Source organism: Tupaia chinensis, unplaced genomic scaffold (assembly GCF_000334495.1).
Source record: "Tupaia chinensis unplaced genomic scaffold, TupChi_1.0 Scaffold145870_1, whole genome shotgun sequence".
Classification (NCBI taxonomy): Eukaryota; Metazoa; Chordata; class Mammalia; order Scandentia; family Tupaiidae; genus Tupaia; species Tupaia belangeri.
This window is the reverse complement of record NW_006205727.1, coordinates 1,569,847-1,595,083: the sequence shown is the minus strand read 5'-3', so window position 1 is coordinate 1,595,083 and position 25,237 is coordinate 1,569,847. Positions and strand designations below refer to the sequence as shown.

Here is a 25,237-nt window from a genome sequence, read left to right as displayed (position 1 = left end):
GGATTGGATTATGTAGATCTTGTTAGCTCTAGGGACAGAGGGAGAGAAAGTACCCCCGCTGGAGAGGCTGAGACTACAGGCCTGTAGCGCCTAGGGTGCTCTGTCAGGAGCCAGGGGCCAGGTGGTGGAGATGTGGTGAGTGTTGGGGCTGGTGAGGGCTTGGAGTAATGGCAGCAGTCCCTGGGGAGTACCTATGCCACTTCACCTATTTCCAGGGCCTATGTTCTGCTGCATTCTTCCATCTATGTCTGGAGTGTATGGTGATATGTCTTAGTTCTCAGTGTCAGAGCCCTACTGCTGTCTAGCTGGGAAGGAAGTGCAGTCATGGTAGGATGTCAGGTTCTCTGAGATGGGAAGACATTGGGGGGGGGTGGGCATAGATCCTCAGGATAGGCTTCACTCTAGCAGTGGCTCTGTTTTCAAAATGTCACACTTCTCTGGCAGCTTGGGTACTTGGAGGTGAGGGTTACTCTGCTCGAGTTCCCTCACTGGAGTTATGCAGCCTAATGGATTTCATAGTATTCTTTACACTGAGCTTGGGCCATGAGAACTGTTCTGTCCCAGCAGCTGAGAGTGTAGTCATCCATGGTGGTAATGAAGGCTGTTGGGGAATCTCTTGCTTATCCCTTTTCAGCAATAGGGAGGCTCTTCTAGCTCCAGCTGGCCAGATGTTTTGCTTCTCTCTGTATGCTGTTCTCTTGAGTCTACATGTTTGAGAAGGTGTCAGACATTTTATTGGTTGATTCCAGTTTTCCTCCTTAGATATTCCACTCATGATATTTTTACTTGATTTTTATTTTGTTCTTTCTTTGTAGAAGAGATAAGTGCTAGGTATTTCTAGTAAGCCATCTTAATTTCTCTTCAAATTACTTTTGATGACATGGGACAAACACTTTAAACATATAAATCATGAATCAAGTACATCAAAATATTAACAATGGTTGGGACCAGCAGTTGGCGTAATGGCTATGTCACTGGACTCCCATGGAGTCAACAGCAGTTTGAGTCCCTCACCCGGTGGCTTAAACTCACGTTGGGTGCATGTGCGGTCATGCGCAAGATCCTGAGAAAAGAATGGAGGAGAAGAGATTGTGGTGTGGCCATCCCCCCCGGGGGGTGTTCTCTTGCTTTCTGTCTCTCTCTGTCATTCTGGAGAGCGCATGGCTCAGTGATATGAGATGATTTTTATTATTTAAAAAGTATTTTCCTGTATTTGTCAACTTATTTACCTTGAATAAGCTATTTTTAAGATTGAGGGTAGGGGAAGGAAATGAACAGAATGAACCCTGAAAAAAAGTTTTGATCTTTTTCAATGTGTATTATTTTTACCATGTACGACTCAGTCCCAGTCTATTAATTTTTTCTTAAGGTTAGGTAACTAAAACTGGTGATTTGCAACAAAGGGTTTAATGAGTGTAATTTGATAAATCCCACTAGGACTCAGGTCAAAAGCTTAGAATCTGGAAATGAGATAGAAATGTATTTGAATCTCATCTCTAATATTTACTGACTATGTAACCTTTGGCAAGTTATTTAACATCTCTAAATTTCAATGAAAAAAAAAAGGTAGGTGTAACAACTGTGAGCATTAAATGAACCGATAAAGTATATAGCATAGTGTCCGAAATATTGAATACACTCAAATATCAACCAGTCTAATTATTAGAATGATTTTTTAACACATTAGTAATTTTACTGGCTTATTAAATATATAAGATACTGACTGCTATTTAATTTACATGTATCTGAGTATATGTAGTTATAGAATAATATATCCTAAAGTACTTTAACTTACTCTAATCTGAATCTCTTTATTTTAACTTTGCACATTTGTAAATATCAGCAGTTCATGACACATTCTGGGTAAGAAACCAGGTCCCTTACACTTTGTCTTATTCTTTTCTTACATACTAAATGGCCAAATTAACACTTACTTTGCCTTTACTTTTATTTCTTGATCAAACTGTTGTTTCAGTTCTTCAGTACTAATGTCAACCATCTGAAAAAAAAAATAATATACAATATAATATACTACAATAACTTTATGGTTTCTAATGCTGGAAGAGAGTACAAGGGATGAAGTGACTAGTCTCCTTTTTTAAAAAGAATTATTTTATTCATCATTGTTATTATCTTTAAAAATTTGACCAGAGAGAGATAGAGACAGGGAAAGCAAGAAAGTGAGCTGGCAGGTCCGGGACTTGAACCACAGTTGACCATGTGGGAGTCTAGCACCCCAACCATCACGCTACCTGCTGACTCCTTTCCTTCTTTATAATAAGAAGATATTACTCTTTTATAGGATTGAGATTTAAAAATACTAGTGATATTCTTAAGGTCCTATGGATTTACATTAATAAAAAGAAAAAATAAAAAAGCTCACTGAGTTGTGGTGGGGACAAAACAATATAATAAGACTTCATTTCATACGAGTTTTGAGAAAAAAAACCCCACTGTGTAATAGGGGACAGTGGATGGTGTGGTGGTTTAAGCACGGGACTCTTTCACAGGGCCAACTGCACTTTGAGTTCCGGTGGATTGAAAAATCACACTAGGTGCATGTGAATGAATGCCCAAAATCCCAGAAGGAGAATGGTCATTCCTTCTTGGGGGGCAGGGGGCGATATCTCAGTTTCCTCCTCTCTATCTCTTTCCAGTGAGCACACATGCCCTCTTAAATATAAAACAAAACAACAACAAAAAAACTACCACTGTGTGTAACAGAAAACAAATAAGCAAATTTGAAATCAAAAAGGAAAATAAATCCTGAAAAAATATTTGCAACATATATGACAAAGGGTAACTATCTTTATCATGCACATATGTACTTTACTAACATTTATAGGCTGTAACAACAGATTTAGACTACAACAAACAAGTAAAAGGTTATGCCCCAGTAGAAATGGAACAAAGGACATAAACAAGCAATTCTTAATTCTATTTTTCTTAGTGTATTTTTCTAAACTTTATTTTTAAATGAGAAAATAAAGCAAATGGAGCTATTTTTATATAATTTTTTTAGCATTTTATATTTTTGTTCATTAATCATATTCCTGCTTACTTATGTTTATTATATGTTTATGTGCATTAATACCATACAATTGCTAGTCTTTAGTTGGTTAAAATAATATTAGCTTTGTGGCAGTTTGAGGAACTTCCATATAAAAATAGATTGATTCTAGCATACTTAGGAAATAAATCATCTGAACTACTTTGATATATTACTAAGTGACAAATAATCTCACAATTTTTCCTCTGCTTTCAGGAAATAGTAAAGTGAGTTTTAAAATTTTATGTGTTTTAGGGACCAGCAGTTAGCGTAATGGCTGGACTCTCAGGTAATCAACCGCGGTTCGAGTCCTCGACCTGGTGGCTTAAACTCACGCCGGGAGAGTGTGAATGCGTGCCCAAGATCCCGAGAGGGGAATGGAGGAGAAGGGATTGCGGTGTGGCCATCATCACCCCGGGGGATAATTTCTCGCTTTCTATCTCTCTGTCTCTGTCTGTCTGGCGAGCACACGCGCCCTATAGCAAAAACCTCTCTAAAAAAAATAATTTATGTGTTTTACAATTTATATTTAATAATTTTATTTTTTACAGCATATAATATGGGTTTTCAAACATAAAAACATTGCATGTCCAATAAGTCAAAGATTAAAAATTTTAAAAAAGAATATATAATAGTATCTTACATTTGAATTTTTATTAGTTTTAGTCTGCGATCAAGTGTTTGTGGTCACCGAAGAGAGATATAAAGATAGAGAGACAGAAAGTGAGAAGGCACCCCCCCAGGGTAGCCACATCACAATTCCTTCTTCATTCTCCTTTTGGGTTTTTGGGCCTGCTCACATACACTTCAGTGTTGTTTTTTTGTTTTGTTTTTCTTTTTTTTAAACTAGTTAATTAATTAATTAATTAATTTACATTCAGTCACATTGTTTGAAAACCTCAGTGTTTTTTTTTTTTTAAGCCACTAGGTCCATCAGCCATGGGGGATCCAGACACTTGAACCACACCACCTGTTTGGCCCACATCTTAATCTTGATTACACATGAAGTGCCACACAGAGCATGGTTTCTCAACTTTATTTTGTGATTCTCCAAAATTATAGTTGACCCTTGAACAACAAGGAAGTTAGAGGCGCTGATCTCCTGTGCAGTCAGAAATCAATGTATAACTTTTGATTCCCACAAAACTTAATTTCTAATAGTTTTCTGTTGAGGGGCAGTTTTATTTATTTATTTTTATTTTTTTAAATTTTTTTTTTTGAGAGATTTTTGCTATAGGGCGCGTGCCCTCGCCAGAAGACAGACAGAGAGAGACATAGAGACAGAAAGCGAGAACTCATCCCCCAGGGGGGATGGTCACGCTGTAATCCCTTCTCCTCCATTCTCCTCTCGGGATCTTGGGCACACACGCACACGCGCCCGGCGTGAGTTTTAAGCCACCGGGTCTGGGACACGAACCGCAGTCGACTACGTGGGAGTCCAGCAACATAGCCATTACGCCAACTGCTGGTTCCCGAGGGGAGGTTTTATTGATAGTAATAAACAACTAGTTAACATATATTTTCTGTTTTATGTATTACAAACTGCATTCTTACAATAAAGTAAGCTAGAGAAAGAAAATGTAATTAAGAAGAGTATGAGAAAAAATATATTTATAATATTTATTTTAAAAGTGTATATAAAAAAAACCTGCTTATAAGTATCCACACACAGTTCAAATCCATGTTGTTCACAGCTCAACTGAACGTATATGATCACCACATAAGTGTGCATAATGATTTTTTTGGAATAGGGTTCATTGCTCCCAGCAGATTTTCTTTTCTTTTCTTTTTTAGAGATATTTTTGCTATAGGCACATATGCTTGCCAGAGAGACAAAAACAGAGAAATCACCTCTCAAGGGGGATGGTCACTCTGCAATCCCTTCTCCTCCATTCTCCTCTCAGTATCTTGGGCACACCCACACATGTGCCGAACATGGGTTATAACCTGCTGGGTCCATGACTCGAACTGTGGTTGACTACAAGGGAGTTCAGCAATATAACCATTATGCCATCTGCTGGTCCCAACTCCCAACAGACTTACTGGTGAGAACTACCAGTGTCCCGTGATGCTGAAGTTATATGAAAGATCAGTGGGTTCAGCCAGTGGCATAGTGGTTAAGGCATGGAATCCTACAGGGCCAACTGTACAGTTTGAGTCCTGGATCAGGTAGCTTGAAAAACACGCCAGGTGCATATGTATGTGCCCAAAATCCTGGGAGGGAAGAGAGGGAAAGGTATTATGATGTGACCATGAACCAATGGGGTGTGCTTTTATCGCCTCCTTTTCCCTGGGGAAGGACACATGCCCCCTTGCAAATTAAAGAAAAACAGTAAAGATCAGGTTTTGGTTCCCACATTGACCTGTACACTTTGGATGTGCATGCATGTTGGGAAAACTGGGAAAAGGTCATGGTGTGAGACCCTATTGAGGGTGTTTGCCTCTCTGTCTCTCTTTCATAAATGAAATAAATAAATTTTAAAAACTATCAGCTTTGAATGGTGTTAATTTAAAGAAAGTACACACTGAAATAATATATTTCCCAAAGATGAACTTAAAACATTATGTAGCTGGGACCAGCAGATAGCATAATATTTACATTGCTGGACTCCCATGTAATCCACCCAATTAAAATCCTGGACCCGGCAGCTTAAAACTCTAGCCCAGCGCATGTACACTCATAACAAAATCCCAAGAGGAGAATAGGGGAGAAGGGATTGTGGTGTGATCATATACCCAGGGGATGATTTCTCACTTTCTGTCTCTCTGTCTCTTTCTGGAGAGTGCACATGCCCTATAGCAAAAAATCTTTCTACAAACTTAAACAAACAATCATTATGCAGAACACTGTGAAACAAATCTTCTGTCTTTTAAAATTTATTTTTATTTACTTCTTCTGTAAGAGAAGAAGACAGGGCGAGAGAGTGAGCCCAAACGGGCCTGCAGGCTGTGATCCTACCCTCAGTCACAGACACAGGACAGCCCTGATCACAAGAACACATACGCACTCAGAATGCACAGAGACCTTAGCAAGCAAACCTGGAAACTTCCCAAATGGCCTCAGCATCACAGAACACTGCATTACTGCTGAGTCACCACAGTTGGCATCTCTTATTCTTTATTTCTGAAAATGTAACTTACTGCTGTAAGCTTTTTCACTGCCACAGTCGTGTTGTTCACGTAGCCTTTATACACAACTCCGAATCCTCCCTCTCCCATCTTATTTCCACCAATAGAAATGGGTCGTTCATCAAAGTTATTTGTGACACTCTTCAATTCATAAAATGAAAAACTGTGAAAGCCTATAGGGTCAATAAAATCAGAAAAAGTTGCTTAAGTAAAAAAGAATTGGCTTGAGTAATTCCAATTTATTTTTCAATTTGGAGATTTAATATATATGTAAATATTTACATTTTAGATTAGGCAAGATGGCAAACAGTTAAGACCATTTTTAAAACAGACAATGTAGGCTTTGTCTTGAGGATTCTGACTGGTGATCCCACCTTCCAAAAACTCTAGTCATCTACTCAAAACTTTGGTTACAAACATTTTATTAAAATATATGACCCTTTCAAATTATGGACTTGCTTATTTTACTTTTCACAGCTTCTGTGTTTGTTTGCATGTCCTATAGTCACTAATTTCTGGAAATACACAAATTAATACATTTAAGGTAGTACTTAAAAAACCAGGAAGGTGAAACCCACAAAGAGCTACTGCCAGTGAGCCTCTGACTGCTGCAAAAATAAAAATCAAGATTTACTTTAAAGCAGTGACAGTGTTAATGACAAATTCACCCACTGAAAGCACTGAAAATGTTACTTACGTGTATCACTAAATTCTAAATTTTTACTTTCTAAACTTGAGGAGTCAGGCGGCATATAGTTTGGTTCAAGACACTGCATGGGTTTCACAGGTGTCCTGTCTGTGCCATAGAGAGGCAGCTGATTCTGTGGAATGGTCACGGCTTCTTTAGAAGGTAGTGTATGAACAGTATTGGGAACAGCATCTGCCAAATGAATTGAGATACAAGACCTTTCATAAGAAAATGTTAAAAACGTTAACCTAGAGACTTTGTTACTTCACATCATTCGAGTTTCCACAGGTTGGTCCTCTATGTTCACACCATGCACAAGCTTCCTAGTAAGAATCTGTAAGTTGTGATAAAGAAGAGTAGAGAGGGTGAGGTAGCATTTTAAAAAAAAGTAGTCCTTAGGACCAGCAGGTGGTGTGGTGGTTGAGGCATGAGATTCCCACATGGTCAACTGCAGTTCAAGTTCTGGACCCAGCAGCTTGAAGATCATGCCAGGCCCAGATACATGTGTGCCCAAAATACCAAGAAAAGAATGGAGGAGAAAGGACTGTGACATGGTCATTCCTCCTAGGGGGTGATTTCCCACTTTCCCTCTCCCTGGTGAGTACACAGGCCTGGTGACAAAAGACTCAAAACAAAACAAAAAAAGGGCTGTGAGCCACCTGCATCAGAGGCACTGATGGGCCTTTAAGAATATAGACCTTGAACCCAACAGCAGAATTCTGATTGAATAGGTCTCGAGTAGAGCCCAGGAATCTACATGTGAAACAAGAATCCCAAGTGATTCTTAATGCCCTAAATGTTGAGAACCACTGGTATAGCTGGCAACAAAGGAAAAAAAGTAAGGTAATAAGGAAGGTAACCAGACAAGTCACAATAATATATACAAAAACCTTGATCACAGAATCCCATTAGGTTGGAAGCCAAAGTTGGAGTGGGGAGTGGGAAGAGTTCAAAAAAGTAACTTACAGCCTAAACCAGATGTCTAAGATGGTATCGTTTTAAACTTTCTATTGGCACAAACCACCCAACTTTAATGGTGGAATCAAATTTAATCATGAAGCTTCCATCACCTCAGCTGTAGTGTTAGCAGTTTCCTATATGTGGGGTACTTGTTAAAAAATTAGGGAGATCTGATTGAATGTATAAAAGAAAATGAAACAAAAAAGTAAGTAAATAAAATTAAAAAGTAATTTAAACAATTAGGGAGATTAGAAAGAATGAAAGGAACTCTCAGATGTAAGGTTTATTTACCATGAAAAAACAAAAAAGAGTAAGAAGAAATGACTTGGCAGTCCAGTGACCTGGAGGTTAAGGGAGTTGGATCTCACATGGCTGACTCTGTGGTTTGAGTCCTGAACCAGCAGGTTGAAAAAACATGCCAGGCATGTGTGCAGGCATGCTAAAGTCTTGAGAGAAGGGAGGAGAAGGGATTTTGGCATGGCTATCACCCCTGGGGGGGGTGGTGGTGTGGTGATATCTCATGCCCTCGCCCATCTCTGTCTCTTTTTGGTGAGTGTACAAACCCTATAGAAAAATTAAAATAAAACAAACAAACAAATGAAGTAATGACTTTATTTCTGACATTTGTTTTTCTGTCCTAAATGCTGACACCCTAGTCATATTCAGTTTACCTGGTAGCAAAAGACTCGCAGGAGCAAAAAACTCATTTTGGACCAAAAGATCTACAAGATCCCCAACTGTACAATTTGTGGTACCCCAGTCAAACAGTAATTCACTAGTGGGACTTTTTCCAGTTTGAAGTAATGCTTCAAATCTCCTGAAAGCAAGCAGCAAAGAAACATAATTAGTAAGTACACTGAGTTCACATGAAAATAAAAATTACCCCTACCCCTTCCCCTATGTGACCCAGAGTACAGAGAGCTGGTAAGAATTACAAAGAGACAGAGAAAATGGGCCTGAGGGGCAAGAGATGCCAAAGGTGACAATAATAAAAATTGACATTTACTGAGCACTTACTACTTACTCAGTGGGCCATATGAACTAGTTTTTAAGATACCACGATTATCATACTATTAACAGTTTGCTAATGAGAAAGCCAGGCTTAAACTGCCCATAGTCACAAACCAATAAATAGTATCCAGGTTGAGATACAGATTCAGATCTCACTTGGCATACAGTGTGTTCTAAACCTACTTAGCTATATTACTGCCTAAATGGTTTTTTAATTCTGCTAGTTAAATGATTTTTAATAAATGAGCTAGCTTAAAGAGAGAGACTATATATAGACTTAGGGAATTATTCCTTTGATCTCAAATACATATATGTGTGAGTGTATATATATATATATATATACACACACATACATATATTTGCTATAGGGCGCGTGTGCTTGCCAGACAGACAGAGACAGAGAGACAGAAAGCAAGAAATCCCCCCCCCTCCCCCCGCAGAGGGGATGGACACGCTGCAATCCCTTCTCCTCCATTCTCCTCTTGGGATCTTGGGCATGCACGCACATGCACCTGGCATGCGTTTTAAGCCACCAAGTCCGGGACGCGAACCACGGTTGACTACATGGGAGTCCAGCGACATAGCCATTACGCTAATGCTGGTCCCAATCTCAAATACATTTTAATCAAATTGAAGGAAAAACACAGATCCTTTTTTTCATTTTATTTATTTTTTTTAATGAAACATTAACTTAGAAAATGAACATTAAGGGCCAGAAGGTGGTGTAGTGGTTAAGGCACTGGACTCCCACATGGCCAACTGTGGTTCAGGTCCCAAACCTGATGCTTGCTTTCTCACTTTCCCTTGTGCTGTATCTCTCTGGTCAAATTAAAAAATTAAATAAAATAAAATAATTCTTTTTTAAAAAGGAACACATAGAAATTTAACCAATGTAACCTTTTCTTTTTTTCCTCCACATTTTTTATTTTGAAAAATGTCAAACTTACAGAAAAGTTGAAAGAATACAATGAACAACCACTTATCCTTCATTCACCAGTCAACCAACATTTCCCACATTTTTTAATCTTATATATGAACTCTTTCAGTTTGTGTGTGTGTGTGTATGTGTGTTTGTGTGTGAATGTTTGTAAAACATCTTGTAGAGTATCTAACAATAGAGACTTAACTGTCTACTTTCTCATAATTAAATTGAGGTCAAGATGTTTGACACTACATAGAAAATAATGTGCCCTTCCACCATCTCACAACCAGAGGCACATAAATGCATTTTTGTACCATTACTGGTGATGCTGTATTTGATCACTTAATAAGGAGGTTGGGACCAACAGATAGTGTAATGGTTAGTTGACCGCAGTTTGAGTCCTGGACCCAGTGGCTTGAACTCACACCAGGCGGGTGTGCGTGCGTGCCTGAGATCCCAAGAGGAGAATGGAGGAGAAGGGACTGCAGTGTGGCCATCCCCCTTGGGGGGTGATTTCTCACTTTCTGTCTTTCTCTTTCTGGAGGGTACATGCACCCTACAGCAAAAACCTCTTAAAAAAAGGGGAGGTATACTTTAGATTTCTTCATTATAAAAGTATCTTTCCCTTTTGTAACTCACAAAATACTTTGTGGATAATACTTTGAAATCTTGTGCATATCCTATTCATCAACAACTTTTTATCTTAGGCTTTTAGGCTCACTAATGAGCCTTATGTAAATCAATTATTCATAGGTGGTTTCAAATTGGTAGCCTTCTAATTCTATCATTCTTAATAATGATTTCCTGTCATTATTCTCTAAAGAAGAGCTTTTTCTTCCTACCATCACTGCCCCAACTATCATCTATACGATTTTAATTGTAGCATCAACGAACTGTCTTTAGTAATTAGCTTTCAATGTTTAAACTTAAGCATTTTCCAAGTAATTTAAGATATTAGAATTTCATATGAGAAAATATTTCTAGAAAGAATTAATATGGGAGCCAAAGCCTGAACTTCTTAACTAGGTTAATGCTGAAACTTATAAATTAATTTCTTTTCCTCCCACTATAAAAGACAGATTTGACATAGGTTTTAACTGCAATGACTGACAAAAATATAATCTGCACTTATTTTTCAAAGTAAATCAAGCAGAGATGAAAGTATGAATAAAAATTATCCAAAATGTTAAAAATATAAATGGCATGGTGGTTAATACACTGGATTTGCACATGGCCAGCCGCGGTTCAAATACTAGACCCCGCCATCTTTCTCACTTTCTTTCTCTCTCTCTCTCTCTCTCTGCCTCCCTCTGGTGAGGGTGCATGCCCTGTAGCAAATTTAAAAAATAATAATAAATAAAATTAAATAAATAATTCTTTAAAACATATAAACGTGTATACTTATAAGCAACAACTTTAAAATGTCAATTTAAAGAACTCCCAATATACATTGTTAGAGTGCATTTGAGATTCAGACACTTAGCAGTGTAGGCTCTAGAATTTTATTATATATTCTTATGTATCTTCAATATGGAAATGAGAAGTATGAGGCAGAGTAAACCTGAGAAATGGTGAGAACCTAAAAACTTACTTGTAAGATCATATTAGCCCAGCTGATATGAAAGAAAAAAAGAAAAGAAAGAGAACAAGGTTATCTATTAACCATCTCCTCCACAGTAGAGAGGTTTACTTTCTATATTGCAATAGTGGAGCATATTTATATTTATTAATCAGTCTGAATTGTAATGCAAGAAATTAAAAAGAATCTTATGTTACCTTATGTGAAACTGATTGTATCTTTCATCACCAGATGGTTTTTTAATAGCTACAGCTAACTTCTTCCATCCCTCTTGAGGATCAATAAAATCTGACAGCTTCCTAATTAGTCCAACACTGAGACAGCGCACATATGTTGATGGTGTTATGGGTTTGCTCATCTTCTATTTCTAAAATATGGAAAACTCTCATTAAAATTTTACAGTAGTTTTAGAAATGACATCTTTAAGCTTAGATCCCAGTTTGATATATCATATGAAATGTTGGGAATGATTATACGATTATAAACAATGAAAGGACACTCCAAAATCAACCAGTTGATATCCTGGAAAGAAATTAAAATTGTAATTTATTTTGTCTAATTTTGCTCTGGGTTAACTTTCTTTCTCACCTATAAATATCTACAAAAATTAGAAAAATTTTCTTTCTGACACTGATATTTTCCAAGAGAAATTTATATGAAAGGAGCAAAAACATAAGAAAAAATTCTGTGAGCACATTTAGGAATCAAATTTATTAATAAGAGATCTACTTTTCAATTTAAAATATTTTTCTCAATCAGCACTTACATGCTATTAAAATTTACACCACACTCTCCGGTAGAAGTAAAAATACATACCAGAATAATTAGTACAGCATAAAAGACATGGCCTATCCACCTACTTTTCTTATAGCATGTTCCCTTACCTACTCCACATTTTCTGAATCTATGAGATCTGGCCGACAACAATTCATTCCCTACTAGGCCAGAACCCGTGGTTCACCACTTCATCTACTCGCTAGACAGAATTTATATTACCTCAGTTCTCTTTTTTCTTTTGCTACTAAACCCAGGAGAGCTGCAGCTAGAGATAAATCTCACAATTTTACTTGTACCCCAGAGCTACCAAATACAGCTGCAGAGAACTAAATAACTCACCAGACTGGTGTGAACACAAATTTATGGTAAGCCCCTTTCCTCTGAGCCTTTAACATTGCTGTTAATCCTTTCGTCTGTCTTCTCTCCTTAGTCGACCATCCTTAGTGACTACTTTAAACCTTTACCTCTCTCCTTGTAGTTTTTCTTTGTTCTCTATATGCTTTATTGTCAGTCAGTGGTGATCTTTCCTTGTAATTAATCAATGCAAATAGACTCAGAAATTCTTCAGTTAATTATTTCTGCTTCCTTATATATTTTAAAAATAATAATTAATTATTAGAGTAAATAATAAATGCATGTGGTACAAAATTCGAAATTTATAAAAGAATAAAAGGCCTTCCTTGACTACCACATCTGAGTCAGTCTTCCCACCACCTAATTATCTTTCATCACAGTGCAATGTATTTGTAAACATGTATTTGTTAATGTGTATTTGTTACTTGTTCACTATTTCCCCTATTAGACTTTAAGATCTCTGAGTTCAGGACCATGCTTATTTCATTCACTAACATATACCTAGTGACTTGCATTATATAGATAAAAGTGTTTGATTTCATAATGAAATAAATTATTCCCTTACCATAGGTGATTTATATGTTTCACTTAATCTGTTAAATGACTAAAGCAGTTTTGTCATCTCTATTTCACAAAGGTATTAAGTGAAAGATCTAGGATTTGAACTCATGTCGAACTTCAAAATTTATGCTGCATGTACCTGCTTTTATAACTTAGTGCACTGTTTTTCTCTTTTCTAGAAAGACCATTCCTTTTCTTCTTTCATTTATACATTCGGTAAACATGTCAGGCCTTGTACTGAGGAATAGGAGCACAGAGAAAAGAAAATCTTTCTTCTTAAGCTGCTCAGTTTAGCAGGGGATACAATAATCACAATGAGTGATAAATGTTTTAAAAGGTATGTTCAGGATAATATGGGGCCCAGAGAGGGAATGTCAAGCAGAGGCAGTCTGACGTAGGTATATCAAGACAGATTTGGATGGAGTGAGAGGTTGGGAGGATAAGTGAAAGGGAATAAGGATAAGCCGAAAAGGAAATTCCAGGCACAGGGAATACATGAGGAAGATGGGAGAACTTGGGTTAAGCTTAAGCAAGAAGTCTGCTATGCTGGATCATAGGAGTCTTGTTAAGTAAAAGGAGATGAAGTTGGAGAGGTAGGGAAATCATCCTGTGTCACATATGTAAACGAACTTAAATTTATATGAAGAGTTGCAGGAAGCCACATCAGGATTTTAAGGAAAAGTTGAAGAGGGTGTATACTGAGGCAAGGAGACCACAAGCATCCTAGAGTCTTCTACAATGAGTGACAGGTTGGCATAAAAGACTCTGAGAAGTCAGATAAACACTGACAGATGTATTATATTTAGAAACCAGAAGGCCGCTGATAACTTAAGAGTTGTAGAACAATGTGTGGATGGTAAAAATGGATGCTCGATAAGTCTGACTATGAAAGGAAGAAGAAAGAGAAAGAGACAAAGAGAAAGCAGCAATTCTCAACCTGGTTTCAGGGCCCTTAACTCTCCTAAATCATAGTGGACTCCCCAAGAGCTTTTGTTTATGTTGGTTATATCAGGCAGCATTTACTAATAATTCACTAAAAAGAACAATAACAAATGTACCCCATGTTAGCATACATATTTTAATAAATACAACCATATTTCCAAAAAAGTGAGTGACATTATTTTACAAATATCTTGTTTGTTTAACATAGTGGAAGAGAGCTGAATTTTCATATCTATTTCTTCATTCAGTCTGTCGCAATATGTTGTTTCGGTGGCTGAATACAAAGAAAATTCAGCTTCACACAGACATATGGTTGGAAAAGGGAGGAATATTTTATAAGCTTTTTACGAAATAGTAGATAATTTTCTTTGACTCTATAGTAAAACTTGACAAGGAATAACTTGCTAAAGGTAAGTTGCAATGTCGAATCTGAAACCAGATCAATGCAAAATGCATTACATTCTGAAGGAATCTTTTACCTTTAAGTAATTTTTTACCTTAAACCTCCTGAAATGGTCTTGGGGACCCTGAATACATTTTGTGAATTACCAATGCAAGTGTATTTAATACTGAAGCTGGTTAATGATACGAATGGGATAGTGAATAGAGTATAGGTGAAGAAGTCAAATTTGAACAGAAGGAAACCTCTTCTGAATAGAAAAAAGGAAAGGAGAAGTTGGAATACAGATATATTTGAAGGGAGAGGGAGATTTCCTCCAAAATGTTACTTTCTCTGTGAAGTAGGAAGTGAGGTCATCTCAGACTAGATTAAAAAAAACTGTCCAAGTACTTTAAGAAGCACTTGGTAAATGCTTACTATCCCTCCAAGTCCAACTCAAAAGGTAATATTGGATTTCCCTGATAGTCATTTCTTTGGCTCTAATATGGCACTCAGTCATTCTTCTATTATAACAATTATATTAGGTTGTTGAGAGAGTCATGACATATTTTTCTATGTTTTTCTATGCAAAACGTGTCATGACTTTCTTTCCCATCAGCCTGATATTTTCTTGTTCATGTGTCTGCCTTCTCTGTTAGACAGTATGCTCTTCTGGACAGAAACTTAACAAAATCCACATCAGCAATTACTCACAACATTTGTATTAAATGAAAGACTGATTTAAAAATTTTTATAAACAAAATCCAATCTTCTAGGCCAATGAGATGGCATGGTAGATAAGGTGGCAGGATCACACATGACTGGTTTTGCACTTTAAGTCCTAAACCCTGAGATTTGAAAAACACATAGGGTACATGCATATGTGTGCTCAAATTCCTGAGTGGAGAATGGAGGAGAAGGGATTATGGTGTGGTCATCCCTCCTGAGGGTAGGGGATATGTGTGCATGAACTTGCTCTGTCTCTCTCCAGTGAGCACATGTACCCCAGAACAAATAAAATTTAAAAAAAATGTCTATACACTATGCAGTTGCTCTGGTCCAGTTATTTTTTTTTTCTAATTTATACAGATTTCTCTCTACTGTAAATAGTACAATGTAATTCACCAACCTATTAAAGGTAGAACTATTCAATAATCCTAAAATCTACAGCTAAGATTCAGAGACTTGAGAATAAATACTGCTATTTTAAAGCCAAGTATAAATTCTGTAGCTTTCCTGCACCCAGATTTCTAGCAGAGGTGATGGTCTAGAGTTACAAGAAATGGGAAATCCTCCTGTCAACTCCTCTGTGCATATATGCCCAAGAGTTCTAAAGCCCAGAAGCTAAAATTGTACTTTAAACATACATTTGTGTATTACTCCCAAACATATTTGGAAGAACGTAAGCCAAAACATTAGCAGTGGTTATGCCTTTTTCCTTTTTTTTTTCTAAAGAGATTTTTGCTAAAGGGCATGTGCACTCACAGGAGAAAGAGAGAAGAAAGCGAGAAGTCACCTCCCAGGGGGAAGACCATGGTACAGTCCATTCTCCTGCATTCTCTAAGGATTTTTGGCATGCATGGACATGTGCTTGGCATGAGTTTCAAGCCACTGGGTCTGGGACTCAAACTGCGGTTGGCCATGTGGGAATCCAGCACTTTAACTGCCATGCTACCTGCTGGCCCAGCAGTGGTTATTTTTTGATGATTGTTTTTAAAAATATATTTACTTACTTTATTTATAATATAGAGCAATTAACACATGAGGAACAGAGTGGTGGAAGAAGAGGGAGAGAGAGAAGGGCCCCTGATAGGGTCCTGTCATCCCACAACCCCTTCCAACTCTGCAGCTTTTCATGATCCTGGGCATATACTCCCAGCATGTTTATCAGTCAACTAGAAGATCTGAAGTCCTAGATGACCATGTGGCTTCCAGCACTGCAGTCCAGTTGGATGTCAACTGCCATCAGGCTGAGCCTCTTGATAATGATTTTTATGATAAATTTGTTTTCATTTTGCTTTTCTACATTTTTAATAATGAAAGGACTTCCTGTGCAGAAAAATAAAGTATCATTGCTTTCATTTGTTTAAAATTTATTTTAGAACATTCAGGATTAATATAGGTGGAAAAGAATTTATTGCTTATCAATAAATAAATAGATATCTCCATGACTAATTCCTCATAACATACTTTCAAATGAGACAACTCAGACAAGTACACAATATGGGGTGGCAATAAATAAATATTCTAAAATCAATGTCTGCTGAAGGAATTCAATGTTTTCTCATTAATATCTATGTTCTAAAAGTACGCCCAAAGCAGGAGCTAAACAATCCTTGTCAAATTAATTAACGAAGTTTTAAGACTGTGCTTCAGTAGCACTCTGATCACAGGAAGGAGTGAAGGGAAGATGGACTTTGAGTTTGCACAGGCTGGGTTCTAATCATAGCCAACTGTGACCAAAGCCAGTAAATTAGTTTCTACAGAGTTAGTATCTTCTTCTGGAAAAGAACACTTAGTAATACCGAAGAATTGCTGTAAGAATTTAAATCAACAATTGCAAGCTCAGCCTCTGTGGCACAGTCAGTAGCCGTGGAGCTGGAACGATGGAGCTGAAGTCACATGACTGGAAGAATTGCTGTAAGAATTTAAATCAACAATTACAAGCTCAGCCTCTGTGGCACAGTCAGTAGCTGTGGAGCTGGAACGATGGAGCTAGAAGTCACATGACTGTAAACACATGGGGTGCTTGTGTGCATGGTGAGGATCCCGGTGAGCTTGTGACATGAAGGAAGGGAATTGTGACATGATAATGCCCTGTGGAGGGTGCTTCTCTCCCATTTGTGTATATTTACTCTAGCATAAATAATAGTAAGAAATAATGAATGCAAAAGGCCTAATCTTGTCACAAAGAATGGTTAAAAAAAATAAGGTAACAATTGTGACCAGCAGATGGCAGAATGGTTATGCAGCTGGACTCCCACAAAGTCACCTTGGTTCCAGTTCTAGACCAGGGACTTAAAAGTCATGTAGGCGTTAAGTGCCTGCGTGCCCAAAATCCTGAAAGGAGTATGGAGGAGAAGGGATTGTGGCCTGGTTATCCCCCTGGGGTTGAGTTTTCACTTTCTGTCTCTCAGTCTCTCTTTCTCCAGTAAGCACACATGCCCTATAGCAAAAATCTCACTGAAAAAAAAAAAAAAAAAGCAATTGTGTTGTGTCAGAAGTTATTCCTTGTTTTTAAATTAATTTACTTGTTTATTTTTTATTTTTTAGAGTTTTATGCTATAGGGAGCATGTGCTTGCCAGAGAGACAGAAAGCGAGAAATTACACACCCCACACCCCCTGCCCCAGGGAGATGGCCATGCAGCAATCCCTTCATTCTCCTCTCTGGATCTTGGACGGGCATGCAGGCCCATGTGCCCAGAGTGAGTTCCAAGTCACCAGGTCTGGGACTCAAACCTCAGGCAACTACGTGGGAGTCCAGCAACAAAACCATTACACCTTCTGCTCTCCCAGAAGTTATTCTTATGCTAGATATTTTTTAATAAAGAAGTGTGCGGAGTTGTATTCAAACTCTTTTCAGAAAAATGGTGAGGGGCTAGTGAGAAGGTATAAAGGATCTGTGACTACAGCTAACGGCTTCAATGATAGCAATCTTATTTTATCAAGTATAAAACTTTTAATATATTTATAAGTTTTCTAAAACACGTTATTCACTTCCACACTGTCTCAGCAAAATATGCTGACTAAACATTAATCTTTATTTTTGGATACCCAACATCATTTATAAACAAAAGCTGGCACTACCTTCCAAACCTATTAAATTATGTGAGACTGCCTTTCTCAAACTGGGATATGTACTGTTGTGCCATAAACTAAACATAATATATCTTTCTCAGGCATTGCTTTAAATCAGTGGGAAATAATGTGATATGCCTTGTATACTTTTTTAAAGAATTATTTTATTTAAATTTCTTTCTTTTTTCTTTCTTTCTCTTTCTCTCCCTCCCTCTTTCTTTTCTTTCCCTCCCTTCTCTCTCTCTCCCTTTTTTCTTTCCCTCTCTTCCTTCCTTCCTTTTCTCTTTCTCCTCCTTTTCTTTCCCTCCCTTCTCTCTCTCTCCCTTTTTTCTTTTCCTCTCTTCCTTCCTTCCTTTTCTCTCTCTTTCTCCTCCTCTTCTTTCCCTCCCTTCCTTCCTTTTTTCTCTCTCTCTCCCTCCCTCTTTCTTTCTCTTCCTTCTCTCTCTCCCTCCCTTTTTCTTTCTTTCTTCCTTTCTCTCTCCCTCTCTTTCTTTTTTTCTTACCAGGGAGGGACAGAGGGGGTGGAGGGTAAGTGAGAAACAAGTGGTAAGACCATGTAGGAGTCCAGAGCTCTTAACCACCCGGCCACCTGTCTTGTATATATATTTTTTAAAAAATCAATATAGTATAATTCATTCATCAAATAAGTACCTATTTTGTGCTGGATATTGATCCATGCCCCTAGAGACAAAGCATTAGGAACACTGGGGGTGGGGGACCTGAACTCATGAAACTTATATTCTGATGAAGATAGGCAATAAGTAAATAAATAAATACTCTAGTATGTTAAATGGTGCCCAGTAGAGTGAGGGAAAAAAAAAAGAGGAGTTGCAATTTTAAATAGGGCAGTCAGAGTGAGCCTCAGTAAGAAGGTGCTATTCAAATAGCCAGCCACTGGAATTTCTTCAAGGTAGGTTCCGGGCAAGAGAAATAGAAAAGGCAAAGGTTTGAAGTCGGTCATTGAGAAACAGTAAGATGGTGACACTGGAGAAAAGGGAGCAGACACACACAGATGGAGTCAGAGATAAAGGCACAAGGTCTCCTAGGGCTTATGGCCTTTGTATTAACTTCCTTTATCTTAGTGCGATGTGGAGCTACCGGGAGTTTTAAGAGCAAAAACATGGTCCAGACTCATGTCTTAAAACAGGAGGACAGCAAAGCAGGACAAGACCAGTCAGGAGAGGGCACCAAATGATTCAGGTGGGAGGTGCTGGCAGCCTGGACCAGAGTGGTAAGAGAAAAGGTACCGTCATCCTAAAATGCTGAATATAGCATCTCCACAGACTCTTGTATGCTGGTGTGGAGCAGGAGAAAACGGCCCCATCATTCTGGGCTTGAACAAGTTTCCTGACATGTACTAAGACAGAGATGGATATGGAAAGAACAATTTATCCTGGAAGATCAGGATAGGCAGGAAGCAAACTGGGTTTGGACAGGCAGAAAGCAAACTTCAAATGAGTCCTTCGAGTGAAAACATGAGAATAAAGGAAATCTGAACTTTCTGACAGAACTCTTCAAGGATTACCCCTAGGAAGGGGAAAGGCAGATTTTAATATATTCCGATCTTAGATTCCTTCTGATACGTTTTTTGAGGCACTAATAGCGCTATTGGTTCTTATCCTGAATGATTAAACATTCGTGACTAAACGATTCCTCGCGTTCTAAAGGTTTGCTTTTTATCTGTCTCCTCTCTCGCTTCCTAATCAGCAGGTACACTCTCCACCTCCCAAATACCAAAGTATTTAGCCTACCCTTCACCCCCGCTCCACTTTCTAATTCCCTGGCAGCTTGGACGCCAGAGAAACAACTTAAATAGAACCGCGTGGAGGCTCCGAACGCTCTCCACGCCGCAAGCGTCTCTGCCCGGCACTGGCCTGACTTCCTGGTTCTCAGTAAAAGAGTTGTCATTTCGCAAACGGCTCACGGAACACACAGCCTGGGAGCAGAGAAGCCGCAGGCGAGGCCCGACTGAGCCTCAGAGTCGCTGGGTGACTCCCCCCAGCCCCCACGCCTCAGGTTCATCCTCAGTCGCACTTTCGGATCCCGGGGACCCGCCCAAGTTTCTATCTTGAAACAAGCTCAGTCTACACAGCCTACTTCCTCTCTAACTTTTCTCACTTGGTTGGTAAAGCTACTTTGGTTCTTCAGTTGTCCCTGGACAGGCACCGAGGCCGGAACGCGGACCTCTGGCAATGTGCGACCACGGAGGCGCTCACGCCCGGAATTCCTTACCTGCCCCGGCGCAGAACTCAAGAGCACGGGGGAGGGCTGGGCTCTCCGGGACAGTTAGCTGGCAAGTTGCAGCGCTCCGGGAAGGGGCAGGGCGGGGCGGGGCCAAGAGGCAGCCCCGCCCCAACCCGCCCCCAATTTCTCAAGGCTCCTCTAGGCGGCGCCATACTGTGAGAAACTGCTTGCGTTAGGTAAGGCGCTTCTTTACGTAGGTTCCTGTCCCTTTAAATACGCTTTTACCGGAGGCTGAAAAAAATGTAAGGCTTCCGGGCATGCGCACAGTGAAGTTCCGAGGAAGGAAGGGCCGGCCCCGCCCCAACCCGCCCCCAATTTCTCAAGGCTCCTCTAGGCGGCGCCACACTGTGAGAAACTGAAAGTCTTGCGTAAGGCGCTTCTTTACGTAGGTTCCTGTCCCTTTAAATACGCTTTTACCGGAGGCTGAAAAAAATGTAAGGCTTCCGGGCATGCGCACAGTGAAGTTCCGAGGAAGGCTTCACCTGGCTGCGGAGCCGACTGGGTGGAGCTTCGTGGGCAATGTGGGGGTTGCGTTTGAGGCGGTGAAGAGGTCTTCATTGAGGAAACAAGTCCTTTGCTCCCAAGAGAAGGACTCCCATGAGCTTGTGTCGCAACTCGGGACAGGTAGATGTGGGAGACGGAGAACAAGCGGAGCAACTGGCAGTATCCGGGATACCTGTGGGAGTGCTGGGAGGCACAGGCGTCAGAGGCTTTAGTTCTGCTGGGGGCAGCTACTGTAGGAGTGCGTTGCGCCGAATTTGGGCGCTTAGTGAAGGAAAACCTTGATCGAGAAAGAGCTCCCTTCTTTCATTCCTAACAGTTCCCCAGAGTCACTCGTTTCTCAGTCATGCGCAGCTTCGTACTTCGTAAGCAAACTATCGCTTTTTCGTGGGTAACTCCACATGGGCTTGGCTGCCCTGCAGTTTGGGGTCTCTCTTTTCCAAGGATTCTTGGCTGACATTCCCTCAACGTTACATTTCTCCTAAGTGTCTCTACCTACATCACTGGCTTAGAATGCTCATATCTTCATCTGTTTTCTGGGGAAAGAAAAAGGCATTATTCATTCAAAGCTAACACCTACAGCTGTGCTCTTGATCAGAATGTTTTCCAGCTCCTCTGTCCCTTACTCTATTAGACGCATCCTGCTCAATTCCTTTAGGGTCATCTTACTAAAGCATCTTTTTGGATCATGCCACTTTTCTACTCAAACACCTCTGGTGACCATCAATATGTTGTTCATTCATTGTGTTCTCTATATAGTCCGGCACTAATCCAACTGTATATTCCAGAACTGTACTAAAAACTTCACCGCTCCACTTATTTTCCTCTAGCACATTGCATATTTTGCTTGTACATTACTTATATCTTAGTTCATTTCTATCTCTTGAAGTATTTCGTAAACTTAGATAGCCAGTTCTTGCATTATACCTTTACATTATCTTAGGCAAAATCTATCCTTTCTAACTCTTCAATCATAAAGCTGATTTTGTTCTAGTTGCATTTATTCAAAAATCAGTTTTGATCTCAGACCTGTGTGCTTGACACTGTTCTAAAGGTGTGATAATTAGTAGTATATAACTGAGTAAGGCAAACAACGTTCCAGTTAACTAGAAATGCTATGAGGAAATTTAAATAGAGTTTTGTGAAAGAGAATGATTTGCAGATTTGTATAGATTATTGGTCAGGGAAAACCTCTCTGAATATGTGAATTCTAAAAGATGCAACTATATGATTGGGGAAGGAATAATTTAAGCAACAGGAACAGCACAAAGATACTAAAGGTGGCCAGTGTAACTGGAGTACAGGGTAATGAGGTGGAGGTACAAAATGAATTTGGAGAAAGACAAGGTACGGAATCTTAGAAGTCTTTGGAAGCAGGGGTAAATAATTTTTTTTAAAGATTATAAACGTGATTAGAGGATTTTAAACAGGGTTATATGGTTTAATTTATCCTTTAGAACACCATTTTGGCCTCTATGCAGAGAATGACCAGTAGTAGAAGTGGTGATTAGAAACTCACCATGTCTAAGAATTTTTTAATGGAAGTATTCAAGTAGGGATGGTGAAAATACAGTGGGAGTCTGCATCAGAGAGCCAGATGCTTAAAGTTGATGTGGTTTTGGGTAATGAGAAAGTCAAAGTTATGTCCATGAGTATGGATGACCAAGATGAAGTGGAAGTAGGAGGTAGAGGTTGAGGTTGAGAAACTAATAATAAGAGGTCACATTAATGATCTATATGGATGATCATGAAAGTCATTCAGGATAAGAAGATAGCTATAAATTATCAGAAAATGAAGAGTCATCAGAAGGATCAGAGAGAAGATGATAGCAGATGATCTTCAAGGGATGTGGGTTTTGTTTTTGGAGAAAAAATAGAAAAAAATGGTTTTAAAGAGGCAGTAGGAAATGTCGAAAATATTTACAGCTTCCAGGTCCTAAGATAGATGGACGTGAAAGGAAAAATTGTCTTTACTTTGAGAGGAAGAAGCAGGCTGGGGACATGGCCAGATTTCAGTTAGGGCAAGTAATGGAAAAGACTTTGCAGGAAACTATGAAATTAGGGAAAATAAATATATCCTTAAATATTCCCTAGAGAATTAGGATGCAGAGAATTTGCTATAATTTCTATGTAGCAATGGAAAGGACTGAGAAGGAAGGTGGTTTGCTAAATTGGTTCAGGTTAGTAGAATACATTGTAGAATGAGATGAGGTTCCAGATGATGATAAATTACCTAGTGAGTGTAGATATACAAAAACTGAGTAGTATGGAATGCCTGGGTGTTTTTTCTTTCCCACTGCCATGTGGTGTGATAGCCATGGGTTGTGTGAAAAGGGAATGAAGGCTTACTCTGATTACCACTCTTGTCTGTGGCTCCAAAGGAATCTCTAAGGGTTAAATCTCTGTGATATCAGTGATATAATGGAAATTTTCTTAGGAATCAATCTCAGAAGTTTGTACTTGTCCTAGTGGGATTTTTAGAGAAAGCTTAAGATCCAGGATTTAGGCCGACTGTGAAACATAATCACATTGTAAATTGGTATTAAGAACTTAATTTCCTGGGCCAGCCAGGTGAGGTAGTGTGGTGGTTGGGGCAGCCCACATGGCTGACTATGCTTTTCAGTTCCTGGATGTGGTGGCTTGAAAGGCACACCAGGTGGTATGCCTGCCTCCCCAGAAATCTGGACAGGAGAACAGAAGAGAGGGGACTGGGGCGTGGCCATCTCCACCTGGGTGGGAGGAGAGAGTGCTTTCTCACTTTCCCTTTCTGTCTCTCTCAGATTAGCATACCGACTCTGCAGCAAATATTCTAAACAATTTTTCTTTTGTTTTCTTTTCAATTTAGACTAGATTTTCCTGATTTACTGTCCCATCTCCTTTCTTTTACCCATCATGTATAGTAAGCTATCCTCAAATTCCCTGGAATTAGCTGGAAATTTTAGGTTCTAGGGATGAGGTTTATACAAATCATTGTAAACAGCTCTATGCTCTCATCTTATTTATGGGCCTGCAAATGATATTTCTAAGGTAAATTTGAAGTTGATCCATTTTAATCTGGATAATATGTGGACATCTAGAGTGAGGGAAGATTCAAGTTACAAATAATTAGTTGTATCAAAAATAGCTTGCCTACTAATTTGGTATAAGAGAGTGGTAAATTATTAATATCATTGAAAAGGATTCAAAATTAAAAGCAGACAATGAAATAAATCCTAACATACTCATTTTTTGTTATTCACAGCTTCTCTTTTTTTTAACTGATTGCCTCTTTGTTTCTTTTGTAGACATTGTTATTTAAAAATGGAAGAGGATATAGGTTATAGAATCAGCTTTAGTTCTTTGTGCTTCATTAATGATCATATTGGATTTCATGGCACTATAAAGAACTCACCAAGTGACTTTATTGTTATTGAGATTGATGAACAGGGACAATTAGTTAATAAAATCATTGATGAACCTAATTCTAAGATTAGCAAAATACCACTTGAGCCAAATAATTTTGCCAAAAAACAAAAACTAGATCTTCAAGATTCATCCTCTGAAGATGGAAGTAACCAAGAATCTACTACTTTGATGAAGTGTTCCAGTGGTTACCAAAATCATCAGTCTGCTTTAGGAAAGGAAGATACCGTCAGTGATGGAACTTGCAAATGTGAAGATAAAGCTGATGTATTAAGTTCCATTTTAGATGAAAAAACAAATGAATTACTGCATCAGTTTGCCTATGATATAAAAGAGAAGTGGAATTCTAAAACTGAGCTAATTGGACCATCTCCTGAATTCTCATTAGGCAGAATTCTTGACAAAAGCCAGAGGGCTATTTTACATAGTGCTATTAGACAGAAATATCCGTTTTTAATAACAGTAGGAAAAAATAGTGAAATTGTTGTAAAACCAAATCTTGAGTATAAAGAACTCTGTCAGTTGGTATCCCAAGAAGAAGCTTTTGATTTTTTTAAATATCTAGATGCTAAGAAAGAAAATTCCAAGTTTACCTTTAAACCAGATACAAACAAAGACCACAGAAAAGCTGTCCACCATTTTGTCAACAAAAAGTTTGGGAACCTCGTGGAAACCAAATCTTTCCCTGAACTCAATTACAATTCTGGCAGTTCAAGTTTAGTAGTAACAGTAAGATTTCGTGAAAAAGCACATAATCACAGGAAAAGGTCTCTTCCTGAATGCCAGGAAAGAAAAGTGATACATACAGGTAATTTAATAAACCATCATCACTTACTTGGTTAAGCTTAATTAAATTTAAAATTGTGTGAAAGTTGAATAATTCCAAATAAATTGAGTGGACTTAGCTAGAGATATAGTGGAAAAAAATATATGCTTTCCA

The 25,237-nt window shown here is 38.6% G+C and overlaps 2 protein-coding genes across 5 annotated transcripts in view; one reads left to right on the top strand and one right to left on the bottom strand.

Annotated features, from left to right (window-relative positions):
• Positions 1-20,501, bottom strand: part of IRAK4 (interleukin 1 receptor associated kinase 4) — a 41,229-nt gene extending 20,728 nt beyond the window's left edge. For both annotated transcript variants that reach the window (XM_006168552.3, XM_006168551.3), the window contains exons 1-6: positions 20,383-20,501; positions 11,536-11,705; positions 8,498-8,643; positions 6,876-7,058; positions 6,191-6,351; positions 1,935-1,999 (exon numbers count right to left, since the gene is read on the bottom strand). In XM_006168552.3, coding sequence (XP_006168614.1) covers positions 1,935-1,999; positions 6,191-6,351; positions 6,876-7,058; positions 8,498-8,643; positions 11,536-11,696 — 716 coding nt within the window. In that variant the 5' untranslated portion in view covers positions 11,697-11,705; positions 20,383-20,501. The remainder of the gene's footprint in view (positions 1-1,934; positions 2,000-6,190; positions 6,352-6,875; positions 7,059-8,497; positions 8,644-11,535; positions 11,706-20,382) is intronic.
• Positions 20,502-20,821: 320 nt separating this feature from the next.
• PUS7L (pseudouridine synthase 7 like) overlaps positions 20,822-25,237 on the top strand; it is a 29,644-nt gene continuing 25,228 nt past the window's right edge. Inside the window, exons 1-2 of one of the 3 annotated variants that reach the window (XM_006168549.3) lie at positions 20,822-20,896; positions 24,180-25,105. In XM_006168549.3, coding sequence (XP_006168611.1) covers positions 20,844-20,896; positions 24,180-25,105 — 979 coding nt within the window. In that variant the 5' untranslated portion in view covers positions 20,822-20,843. Of the gene's footprint in view, positions 21,019-24,179; positions 25,106-25,237 lie in introns of all 3 variants that reach the window. The other 2 variants (XM_006168550.3, XM_014584215.2) reach the window with 2 other exon arrangements.